Source organism: Morone saxatilis, unplaced genomic scaffold (assembly GCF_004916995.1).
Source record: "Morone saxatilis isolate NCDOM2014 unplaced genomic scaffold, NCSU_SB_2.0 Contig15, whole genome shotgun sequence".
NCBI lineage: Eukaryota > Metazoa > Chordata > Actinopteri > Moronidae > Morone > Morone saxatilis.
Genome location: NW_023339707.1, coordinates 17,414,031 through 17,425,861, shown reverse-complemented (window position 1 = coordinate 17,425,861; position 11,831 = coordinate 17,414,031). Strand labels below are relative to the sequence as shown.

Genomic DNA, 11,831 nt, shown 5'->3' with positions numbered 1-11,831 from the left:
ACAGTATCTAAAAACTCATTATCTACGTCTTATGCAGGGCATCAATGTTCGGGGTCAGCTAACTTCCCCTGCTTTTATCTGTTTTTAGTCGTGTCCATCATTTGTTATTCAGATAACTGGGGAGTAACTGTTAAGACAAGAGCGAACTGAGACATTGTCACTTTACTCCATGGAGTGTCATATAGCTGGATTATGGGATTCATCATGTTGCCTCATGGGCTCTTATATGTTTTGTTTATGCCGAGAACAGCCAGTCTTCTCCGAAAGCGTCATCTTAGTGTCTCTACTTGCCATTCCAGCAAGCGGTTTTCTGTTCTCTGACTTATCTTCCTGGTGCCCATCAAGGGATTTAAGTAGATGGTGAGCTTACTGTGGACAACGTTGTCACAGGAGGTAATGACTCATGTATGTGGCCTTGCTTGTATTTAACCCATTTGTATAGTAAACACAATGGCGAAACCGTTATTTTAAGCATTACCCTAGAAATTTATAGACTTGCCATCTGTAGTGTTTACCAGTATAAGAGAATGTGCCCTTGGCTAAGTTAAATGTGTGTGGAGGAAGGGATCTGTTTTTGTTCCTGAGTACTCTCTCTATTGCTGGCAATCATAGACGAGAGACTAGGAGTTATATAGTCTCAGATTAAGGTCAGATCGCAGTCTGCTGCGGCCTCTTGTTACTCGTTACAGATTTCATTTCACATTTAACTCTCTGTTGCAATAACATGCGTACTTTCTGTTATTGTCTTTTTTGTGGGTTGTGTGTGCTCATTGTCCATGTTGTTCTTCTTTGTTTGTTGTAAAGTGACATGGATTGAGATTCAGATTATTGATATTCCTCCTTTGTGCATTCCTGTACCAAACCCGTACATACGTCAATTAACAAATATCTAACCTGTTATAGGTGGGACGTCTCGTTTGCTTGTATGTAATAGCTGTATGTTTTTTTTGTGTATTATTATTTTGCTTGATGCATGATGCCTTGGTTGTCTGCATCTCAAACTATATTTTGTCCACCGAGGATGTGGTTGAGAATTCAGTTCCTTAAAAAATAAAAAATAAATACAATTAAGTATTGTTTTATTTGACTTATATTCTATGCATTTATGTGTATAGTGTTCATCTTGTGTCGTGGCGCGCATGGGAAAAGTTTATTTTTGCTCCATTGAACCGGATAAGTCATTGGAAGTCCCTGGACTGGGGGAGTTATTCTGCTTCAAGTGAGGATGATTGACGAGCTCAATGAGGATGATTGTCACCCCTTCAGCTGTGAGGGATGGTGAGGGGATGTGAGCGGAGGGATGGGGCGGGGCTTCCCGCATGCGGTTGACAGAGGTTCAGGTGCGCTTCACTTTACAACAAGCCGGCGAGTTTGATGGGACAGTATGCCGACGAAAGCTTTCCAAGAACGGGCGGGATTTTATAGGCGGGTCTGATTGTTGCTGGACAAAGCAGGTGGTCAGAGCGATGCAGTTAGCAGCAACCAATCCTTGGGAAATGCACTGGGAACAGTTTCTCCGTTTGGCGAAAGAAAGGTGAGCCGCTTTTTGTTTTTGTTTTTGCCACGTTGAGTCGTTTTGTGAAGAGCCGCTTGTAGATTGTTTGCTGGTTTGGTTTTATTTGCCATATTTGAAATTAACTGGGAAAAGAAGCTTCTCTTTCTCCTCGATGCTTGTGTTTGTGTTTGTTGATCTGTGTGTCTGTCGTATTAGTCTATTCTGTTGGCATCGCAGTGAAGCCTCTCGTTGCCGTTCGTTTTATTTACTGTTATTGGAGTGTGGTGCGTAGCGGAATGCGTGAATGTTGTTGGATGTTGCCTCGTTTCTCTGATTCCTTTGCTTTGTTTCTCGCGGGTGTTTTGGACCCGCGCGTCGTGTTTGTGTGTCGTGCTCAGGCTTGTATGTTTGGTATGGATATTATTTTGCTCTGCCCCGCGAAGATGATCAGTTTCGCAGTGCGTCCCAATTTCTGTTTGTCGTCCTGGTCCTTTGGAGGTGTTGAGGTAAGAGTCAATCGTAATGTTAGGTGCTAGTTCTTCTTTCTCAGTTAGATTGTATTAGTTTTAGGCAAATAAAGTAAATCCATTTAAGGATAGTGTCTTGATTTGTCGACCATCGCTTTGTGGTTCTCGTTAGTATCTGATAAAGCACACGAATATTCTTTAATTCTAATTCTCCTTCAGTCTTGTCTCCTCATTGTATCTGCTAAGAAGAAACAGAGATTGGGTCTGTATGTCTTTTCATTTGATCTTGTCTGTTTAAGTCCAAAGAAACAGAGATGTGTGGATAGCTCTATATTCAACCTGAGGTATTGGTTTTGTTGTGTCATTTGTTTTTTGAAAATATAAAAAGTTATCTTTTCACTTCTTTTTTTTGTAAAGCCCTGAGATGAATCGATATCCTTATCTTGCGTTCTTTTGTTGATGGGGATGACGCGAGTGCTTTCAACTGGTCAGTTTGCCCTGTTTCAGGCGACTGGCTCGAATGCAGAAGCTTCTGCTTTTTTTGTATGTCGCAATGACTAGAAACCCTACCATTGCAACTTACATTTTTCTTCCTTGTCCCCCCTTTTTATTTTCCTATCTTCAACTTTATTTCTCGCTGACTTCTATACCTACCCCATCTCCTCTCTTCTTTTCTCTTTATCGTCACTTTAGATCTGATCGCTGGAGGTGACGTGGCTAGACAAACATCCCCTGGCTGTTCATGTGGAGCGACGGTTCTTTCCAGGAGGTGAGATGGCACCCCAGACCCTCAGCGACTAGAGCAATTCTTTATCAGAAATCGTCTCAGCTCACAGAGCAGATTAGATCGAGCAACGCAGGATGAAACGTTGTGAGTTACCTCAACTGGCAAACGCTGAAAAAGCAAAGACACGCATATCAGGTAAAGTTAGGAGTGTTGCACTCTGTGAAATATTAATATTGTATAATTGATTAATCCGGGACAGGGACGACCTTCGTAGCCGTAGAGCTGCGCACCCAATGGTGCCAGGCTGTTGTGCGGTGGCGCGGGCCGGCGGTCTGCTCTTGCGTGCAGGCGCGGTGGGTGGGGGGGCGTGCCTGGGGCACAGAACGGCGGCGGCAGCGGTGGCAATAGGTGGAGTGTAGCGTCTTGTTTTGCGTCCGGTGGCGGCGGTGTGGGCGTCGGTCCGGTGCCGTGTGGGCGATGTGCGCTGTGCTTGCGCTTTGTGGCCATAGCGTTGAGCTCTGGGTGAGAGGAAACTGATTCCACTGCACGCAAAGCGGGCTCCAATGATGCAGCCGTGTGGACCGCGTATTGGGGTGGCCACGTCTACAGGTGGCTGACAGGGGTGCTGTGTCCCCGATCTTAATCAGAGTTGGATGGTGCGATATTATGTTTCCATGAGTGAACAACTCTATTCCTGACCTTTTTGATGCTGTTGCTTTGCTGTTGTCAGCGTTGTTGCCAGTTTGAGGTAATCAGCAACGGTTGTCTCCCTGGCTGTTTCTCGATCTTAATTGCTTGTGGCTTGGAGTGTTTTCTGTGCCAGCTGGGAAGTTCTTTTAGTGCGCTGAGGGTGCGTGGGGTTGTCTCCTCATCCCTGAAGACGTCTGCTCACATGAACAGCCAGGGTGGTTTGTCCCTAGCCGTTACTCCAGCCGTCGATTCTGAGGTGGGGATATGGGAGAGGAGAGGGAGGTGGCTGGTTGTGGTAGGGTAGAGTCGAGGGAGGAAGAGGGAGTTGAGGTGAATCAGGGAGTTAAAAGAGGGGGAACAAGAGAAAAAGTTGAGTTGCATGGTGAGGGTCTTATTTTGGCTGACATACAATATAAATGCAGAGCTTCTGCAGTTTCTGAGGAAGTCGCTGTGGAAAGGCACTGAGCGTTTAAGGTGTGCAGGTTCCCCAGATTACAGGAAAGGTCGCACAGTAGTGGAATTTTTCCCGTCGAGGCGTTCAAGAATAAGAAGAGAGTATGTTGAGTAGTGTGGTTAAGGCGATGCAGCAGACTCGATCGGTTCGGGGGTGGGTGTGCAGTCTAGGAGCGTTCAGCACGATCTTTCTGCGTTTCTGTTGTGGGGTTGAAGCAGCAAGATCGGAGTGAGGAATGAGAGCAGTCAGGCGCGCGCGCGGGTATCTGTGTTGTTGTTCAGGGAGTGGCGGAGAGTGCTGGCAAGACTGAGGCAGGGAAGTTAGATTGAAGAAGTGAGTTTGTCTGTTGTTGCTGTAGGTGGCAGTATCTAGGACGAGAGCAGCGGCGGCGGCGCGCGCGCGCCCTGGCGCAGCCCCGCCGCACCCGCCGCGCCGCCGCGCCCGCCCGCCCCCCCGCCCCGACCCCGCGGCGCCCCGCGCCCCCGCCGCCCCGAACCCCCCCGCTCGACCGCGTCCCGCGCCGCGGCGCGCCGCCCCGGCGCGCGGCCCCCCGCACCCCCCCCGCACGCGCCGCGCCGCCCGCGCCCCCGCGCCCCGGCTCCCGCCGTGGCGCCGCCGCGCGCCCGCCCCGCCCCGCACCCCCCGCCGCGCCGCTGGCTGCCACCGCCGCGGCCGCCTCTCAGCCGGCCCGCCGCCGGGCCCCATCGCCGTGCGCCGCGCCGCCTCCGCGCCGCCGCGGCGCGCCGCGCCGCGCGCGGCGCGCCTCGTAAAGAGCGATGTGTTGTAGGGAAGATGCAAGGACACGTATTAGGACTGAGTTTGCGTTTATTTTGCAGTGAGGGGCCGGTAGGGCGTGACAGCGGATTACTTGAGAGAGTGATGTGAACCTGCACCTTGCATCCGATGTACTCATTTCCTCAGGCGGCTCGCAGGGGTGAGGGCAAGACGAGGAGAGGAGGGTTGGACGCGCTGGAAAGTGGGGGATCCGTGTGCGTGGCGGGGGATGCGGGAGTCGGGAAGAGTGCATTGGTCATCACTACGATAAGTAGCGCTGAGGGCGCAGCAGCGAGCGGGGTGAGGGGGTGGCGCAACGTCCGAGCGGCGAAGACTAAAGGCAAGAGTGGATCAGGCGAGACCGAGCAGTACGGCACCAACATTACAGCGTACTTACATCCATAACAGGTAAAAACGGAACGCACGATGAGGCTCACCTGCATGCGCAACGATGACTATTGATGACATGGACGATCCACACGTCCAACACACAACCACGAAGTCGGGAGAAAGAGAGTCTTTTTCCCAGTTGATTTCAATATGGCAAATAACCAACCAGCAACTCCTGCAAGTCGTCTTTGTCCAAAGCGACCTCAAGGTGCGCAAAAAAACAAAAACAAAAAGCGGCTCACCTTTCCATTCGCCAAACGGAGAAACTGTTCCCAGTGCATTGTCCCCAAAGTGAATTGGTGCTGTCTACTTTCATCTGCTCTGACACTTTGTCCAAGTTAAACAGCTCAGACCTCGCCTATAAAATCCCCGCCCGGTTTCTTGGAAGTTTCGTCGGACGCTACTGTCTCTCCAACTCGCCGGGCTTGTTGTGAAAGTTGAAGCGCACCTGAAACTCTGTCACCCGGGCAGTGCGGGAAGCCCCGCCCCCCTCACCTCCCCTCACCTCCCCTCACAGCTGAAGGGGTGACATCATCCTCTGAGCTGCCGTCAATCATCCTCACTTGCAGCAGAAATAACTCCCCAGTCAGGGACTTTCTCATTGGACTTTATCCGGTTCACTGGGAGCAAAAATTAAACTTTCCCATGTCGGCCAGCTACAACAGTGAAATACTACTTACACATAAATGCATAAATAATAATCAAATAAAACAATACTTAATTGTATTTATTTTTATTTTTAAGGAACTGAATACTTCTTCCACCACATCTGCGGTGGACAAATATAGTGTTGAGGATGCAGACACAGGCATACATGTCAAGCTAAATAGATATACACAAAAAAAAACATACAGCTATTACATACAAGCAACGAGCTGTCTACCTATAAACAGGTTAGATTTTTGTTATTGACTGTATGTACGGGGTTGTGGTACAGGAAGTGCAACAATAGGAGGGAATATCAATAATTGATCTCATCCATGTCACTTTTAACAACAAACAAATGAATGAACCACATGGATGAATGAGCAACACACAACCCCACAAAAACAGACAAATATCAGAAAGGGTAACGCATTGTTTTGCAATCAGAGAGTTAATATGTGAAGTGAAATCCTGTAATCGAGTTGAACAAGAGGCCGCAGGGCAGACTGCGAGTCTGAGCCTTAATCTGAGACTATATCAACTCCTAGTCTCTCTGTCTATGTCTGTGCCAGCCAATAGAGAAGAGTACTCAGGACAAGAAAAACCAGTCCCTTCCTCCACACACATTTAACTTAGCCAAGGGCACATTCCTCTTAGTACTGGTAAACACTACAGATTGGGCAAGTCCTATAACATTTCTAGGTAATTTGGCTTTAAAATGAAACGGTTTCGCATTGTGTTGTTTACTATACAATGGTGTTAAATACAAGAAGGCCCACATCCATGAGTCAATTTACCTCCTGTGACAACTGTTGTCCACAGTAAGTCTACTCATTATTAAATCCCCTTGATGGGCAGCCAGTGAGATCAAATGAATCAGAGAACTAGAAAAGCCTGCTTGGCTGGAATGGCACAGTAGAGAACTAAGAAATGACGTTTCGGAGAAGCACCTGGCGTGTTCTCGGCTATAAACAAAACAGTATAAATAGCTCCATGAGGGCAAGCATGAATGAAGTGCCCATTTCATCTATATGACCACTCCATGGAGTAAATGTGACAATGTCTCAGTTCGCTCTTGTCTTACAGTTGACTCAGTTATCTGAATAACCAAATATGGACCCTCAGACTAAAGATACAGATAAAGAGGGCAAAGGGCGAGTTGGCTGAACCCTGAACTTGAGTGCCCTGCAATACAGAGTAGATAGAGGTTTTAGATACTGTGATAAGAGTACATACATACACACTGGCACTAAATTAACGCCCTTTCACAGATCAATAAGTTTACTGTCAGCAGAGTTCTTCAGTTACATAAGCAAAGGAACCGAGCACAGCTGGTCAGTCGGATTGTTTACAAAGGTAGTTCTCTTTTACAACTCTACAGACAGCTCATATACTGTATCTCTATGACTAGTCAGTGCATAGTGATGATCTCATTTTTTAATACAGACTCATACTGTTATGCTACCACACATAGCAAAGAAATGCTTCATCTCCAACTTTCTGATGCAGATAAAGAGTTCCAGTTACTGAACAAATTGTCTGTACAATCAGTGTCATCCCCAATGGTCCAGTTTTTATGTGACTAATCATGCATGTAATTAAAGATGGTGAGCTGAAGGATTAGGCTAATTTCCCAGGGTTAACAGAGCCAAACATGTTGATGTGCTGAGCCACTGAAGCAAGAAGCGACAGGCACTGCATCACTGGAGCTTGTGCAGCCTAATGAGGAAAACTGAGTGTGTGTGTTTTTTTGTAATTCGTAATTGAGGGGCTGTCTGATCCCACTCGGATTAGACTTTATCAGTAAGAAAGACAAAAGGGTCTGCACGGACCTGTCCCCTGCCCAATGGCTCCTTGCATTGCGCATACACACACACTCTCTTAAGGAGTCTGTTCTCACTCCACCCATGTGGAGCCAAACCCAAACTGGGTCCGCCTGCTGGTGGGCTTGGTTGTGCAATGTGCTTCTGATCCACGTAAAGCTGGTTAGAGCTGTGAAAGGGCAACCCTGACTTACCTTAGATCCACCCGTAGCTTGGAAAAAGCCTAGCCAAACTTAAACACTCAGACCCACGGCCATACGTCTCACACAAACAGGCATTTAGAAAGCATTACCGGGCTAATGTTGTTAGATATGTATCACACATAATTAGATACGCACAACAAGAACATCTTGTACTGCCCCATCTCAATCTCTCTCAGCCACCCAGGACACACATATGCCCCAAATTCCAGTCTGCTCAATGTAGGTCATAGAGCAAAAAAAATGGACTGATGCCGTCATAAGACCCTTTCCTTTTTTGGGGGCAGTTTCTCATTTCTCCTTTCTTTAGTTTCACAAATGCCATCCCCTGTTTTCTTCTCTTCTAAGCCCTTATGTGTTTGCTGTTTTGTCAGATGACTCAGGTGAGTTCAGGTTCAGTTAAAGCCAAGATGTTCTGATGGCCAAAGAGTGGAAACAGACAGTTTTAAGCTTCTTGTCACACAACAACTGATATCTATACCCTGACCCAATCAGGGTGAGTGGAATTTGTAACCACATTTCCACCATTGACTGCTGCTTGTTGTTTAAAGGCATATGTGTTTTTACACCACATGTTTAAGAATGAAACAAAATTACTATAACAATAGACTTATAGCTTATATAATCGTCTTAAACACAGTATTTAGCGTAAACATGGCAATCATAAACCACGGCACTAAGCTGTGCTGTGATTGTTTTGTATATAAACATTTTTGTCTGAAACACCAAGTTATCTTTCCCTCTTTCTATTTTCCTTAACATAAAAAAACTGTTAAGTTGTCTATGTTCAAGGTCAAGTTTTTTGCTATTTGCCCGTGTGAGTGCAAAAGTACAATACCTTGTTGGTTGTTAAGCCTCGCATAATTCCTGCTGAGTGGTTGTGAGCTTCCTGTGATGTCAGCTTGTGTTTCTTGTGAGGCAGCGGCTTCATGTGCCAAGATGCAAGAGTGATACTACCATGATACTGTAACTTCAGGTTTCTTTCTAGGAAATCTGTTCTGCTCTGCACCTCTCCTATTACAGCATTCTCTGCACTATGGAAAAGATGTAACAGCGATATTTCACAGCACATCAGAGTTTTATATCCATGAGAGACAGGACCTTGGATAGAAGAAGCAGGGTTTTTAGGTGTTAGCTTAGTGCTGTGCCTAAATAATTGATGTGATCTGTCCACCTGTAAACAGTCATTTTGCACTTTACAGCTGTCATCTCTCCATTTATTCCACTTATATCTCTCTGACCTCATCACTCCTCCGGCATCAAAGCCAATCATCTCTGACTGACTGAACTTCACACTCCTGATTAGTTGGTTTGATCTTTAACCCTGCAGTCTAGGGATCAGAAAGTGGTTGTCATAGCAACAACACGGCAGTACTAAGTGATCCTTGTCTTTTATTAAACAGATAAAAGATTAGCTTGCATCTGACAATGTATGGTTGGGGTGGTACAGCAAAGATGAGGTAAGCATGCAGTGAAGTGCATGTGCGTCCATGGAGTGCATAGCTGCACTTATTAGTTATTTTAAGTTATTTCAGTGCTTGTGACGAATCCAACCCTAAACCTTTTCCTGCCGTCCCCTTTTCTTTTCCTCATGGTTTCAGTTCCCACACAGGCATGCCAAATTAAGCAGTGCTGAAATTGACACAAAAGAGATGTTTTTAATGGAAATCCGCTTTTTTTTCCCTTTAAGGTTATCCAATGTGGCAACAATGAGCCCCATTCACCAGATATGGAAAATTACATAACTCCATGTGATGCTCGACAACAGGCAGTTTACTCAACACATGCACTCATGAATTAACATACAACTCAAAGTTGCACTAATAATGCACAACAGACAGGCACAAACAAACAGCGGATGCCTGCCAGTGCATTTCCTAAGGAATTTAGAGGGTGTGAGAAAAGCCCTTCGTGTTCACTTTGAAAAGAAAGAAACACACATCAGCAGCTGAGAGTGAAGGTCTGCGGAGAAAAGAGAGAAAAAAAACAGAGGCTTTTCTAGGGTCCACTATCACAACAAAGACTTTCAATCCCGGCGATTTCAAGACACAATCCTTTTTACACCAAGAAATTGGTCAACCAGAATTTTGTTGCTTCTAAGTCTATAAAACGCCTATTATGGTTTCAACAATCATTGATGAAGTGAATAAAATGAGACCTCAAAACCAAATGATGACCATAAACACAAACACTATTCAAAGGTGGAGACTCACAGTGGTGGGAGTAGGAAGTGGAGAGGTGTCAGCAGTAACCAGGTTGAGGATGACCTCCATGGCAGGGAGACGCATGCGCACAGCTTGGACAGGAATCTAGTTTGGTTTGTCTATCTGTTTGTTTTTCCCTCGGAAGACGACAAAAGCCGAGGGAGAGGGGAAAAGCATGGCTCTGCGAGTGAACTCATCACTCAGGACCCTTCTCCCAAACAAAGTCCACTTGACTCAAAGTCCACTGGACAAAGACTCCACTTGCCAACAAGGAAGTAGAGACTCTTAAGAATTACTGTTGGCTTAATTGAATATCCAGAATCCATAGAGTGCTCAGTCCCTCCAGCAATGAGCCATGACTATTGATAGCCGCAGAGTCGAGGGAGTGTTGTGCAGCTGGTTCACAGAGCAGCCGTTCCTCAAAGCCCATGACCACGCTTCAGTTCTAACACACGCTCCACAACACACAGCAACCGGCAGAAAGCGTATGGAACACACATATATGTAGTTCGCCAAGCACGACTCCCACAAACAGCGGGAACCAGTTGGAGAACAAGGACTCTTCTGGAGTAAAGGTTCAGTCTGATGTGGGTTTGGGGTGACAGAGCCGAAGCGGTTAATCGGATGAAGACTTGCAGGGTTGGATGGAGGCAGGGTTAAAAAGAAGGAACAGTTTACTGTGAAGTTAAGTGTTCAAAGAATCTGTCGAGGATAAAATCCTCAGAGGGAGAAAAAGAGAGGCAAAGACCCAGAGGACGGATGTGAGGGGAGCGAGGGAGCAGGCAGGAAAAAAAGAGCCCACCAGGAGCTGTCACTGAGAGGGAGACGGAGCCAGAGGGAGCAAAGGAGAGAGGGGTTGTGAGAAAGCTTTCTGAAGGGAGGGTGGGATGGGGTGGGCGCTTTTCTTCTGTTGGAGTTTCTAGGCCAGCTAAGCTCCAAAACAGTGGCTAGCTCAGGCAGAAAGAAAGGGAGAAGAATCTTGCACTCCCGCCATTCAATTATCACACAGTTTGATTGTCGCAGCCAATCAGTTTCCCGAGTGATCATGCTGTAATGAATCACCTTCCTCTGCCTGTGTACGCTAACAGACATGGTTAGATAAGTGTTTCTGCTGACCAATAACACATACTGAGATGCCTGAACTGTGCTTAAACTGCCATATTTTTTTCATATAAATTGTATAACACAGAATTAAACACACACAAAGGACTGGACAGTTTTGGTTTAAGGTGCGGAGAAAGGTTGCACTCCAGTATAAACCCTGATTACACAGATTACACAGTCATATGATGATTACAAAGCTGCTATTCAAAACTCTGCATATGTGTACACACATGATTATGGTCTACGACTGCATCATCGGTGTTTGTCCACTGATGTGTGTGAATGACATGGTGATAACTTTTACTAGAATACTAAATCATTGAGATAAACAATTATAAGGGGAAACAGTACAAAGGCACCTTTAACTGTAGGACATTTGTCACAATCAAATGTCACTGTAGATTTGTAGAATTGTGCAGGTAGTAAAATGTCAAGTGGAAAGGAAATTATTCACTTCAGCTTGTTGTATTTCCAATTTCAATTCGACCAGTCATTGTCGTAATTCAGTGGTTAACAGTTAACATTGGTCACCTTTACTGCATTAAAACACATGCAAATTCATATTTGAATGCTCCCACAAACACCATTTTATGAACTTCAGTGCATTGTTCTCCACGATAAAGTCGTGTGTTTGTGAGCCATCACAAAAGTGTACAAACCAATTAGGGAGAAAAAGCAAAGCAGGGAGCATAGGGGGCAAGGCAGTACAACGGCTACTAAAGACTTCTGTGCAGAAGCCGACAGGAGGGAGGGGGACAGGAGGGCATGAATACAGGCTTTAATGAGAAAGCGGGAGGAGTTAGGGGACCAGGAGAGAGAGGATAGGATTTAGGGAAAAGGCTGCTTATGTAAGAATAA

General features: G+C 46.1%; 1 protein-coding gene across 9 annotated transcripts in view; it reads right to left on the bottom strand.

Moving 5' to 3' along the window:
• The window catches only part of tmcc1a (transmembrane and coiled-coil domain family 1a), a 46,741-nt gene that overhangs the window by 7,975 nt on the left and 26,935 nt on the right, over positions 1-11,831 (bottom strand). The window contains exon 1 of one of the 9 annotated variants that reach the window (XM_035657343.1): positions 5,240-5,400. The exons of the other annotated variants lie outside the window; for them this stretch is intronic. Within the exon in view, the coding sequence (XP_035513236.1) occupies positions 5,240-5,278 (39 nt within the window). The 5' untranslated portion in view covers positions 5,279-5,400. Of the gene's footprint in view, positions 1-5,239; positions 5,401-11,831 lie in introns of those variants that run through there. 9 annotated transcript variants of the gene reach the window in all.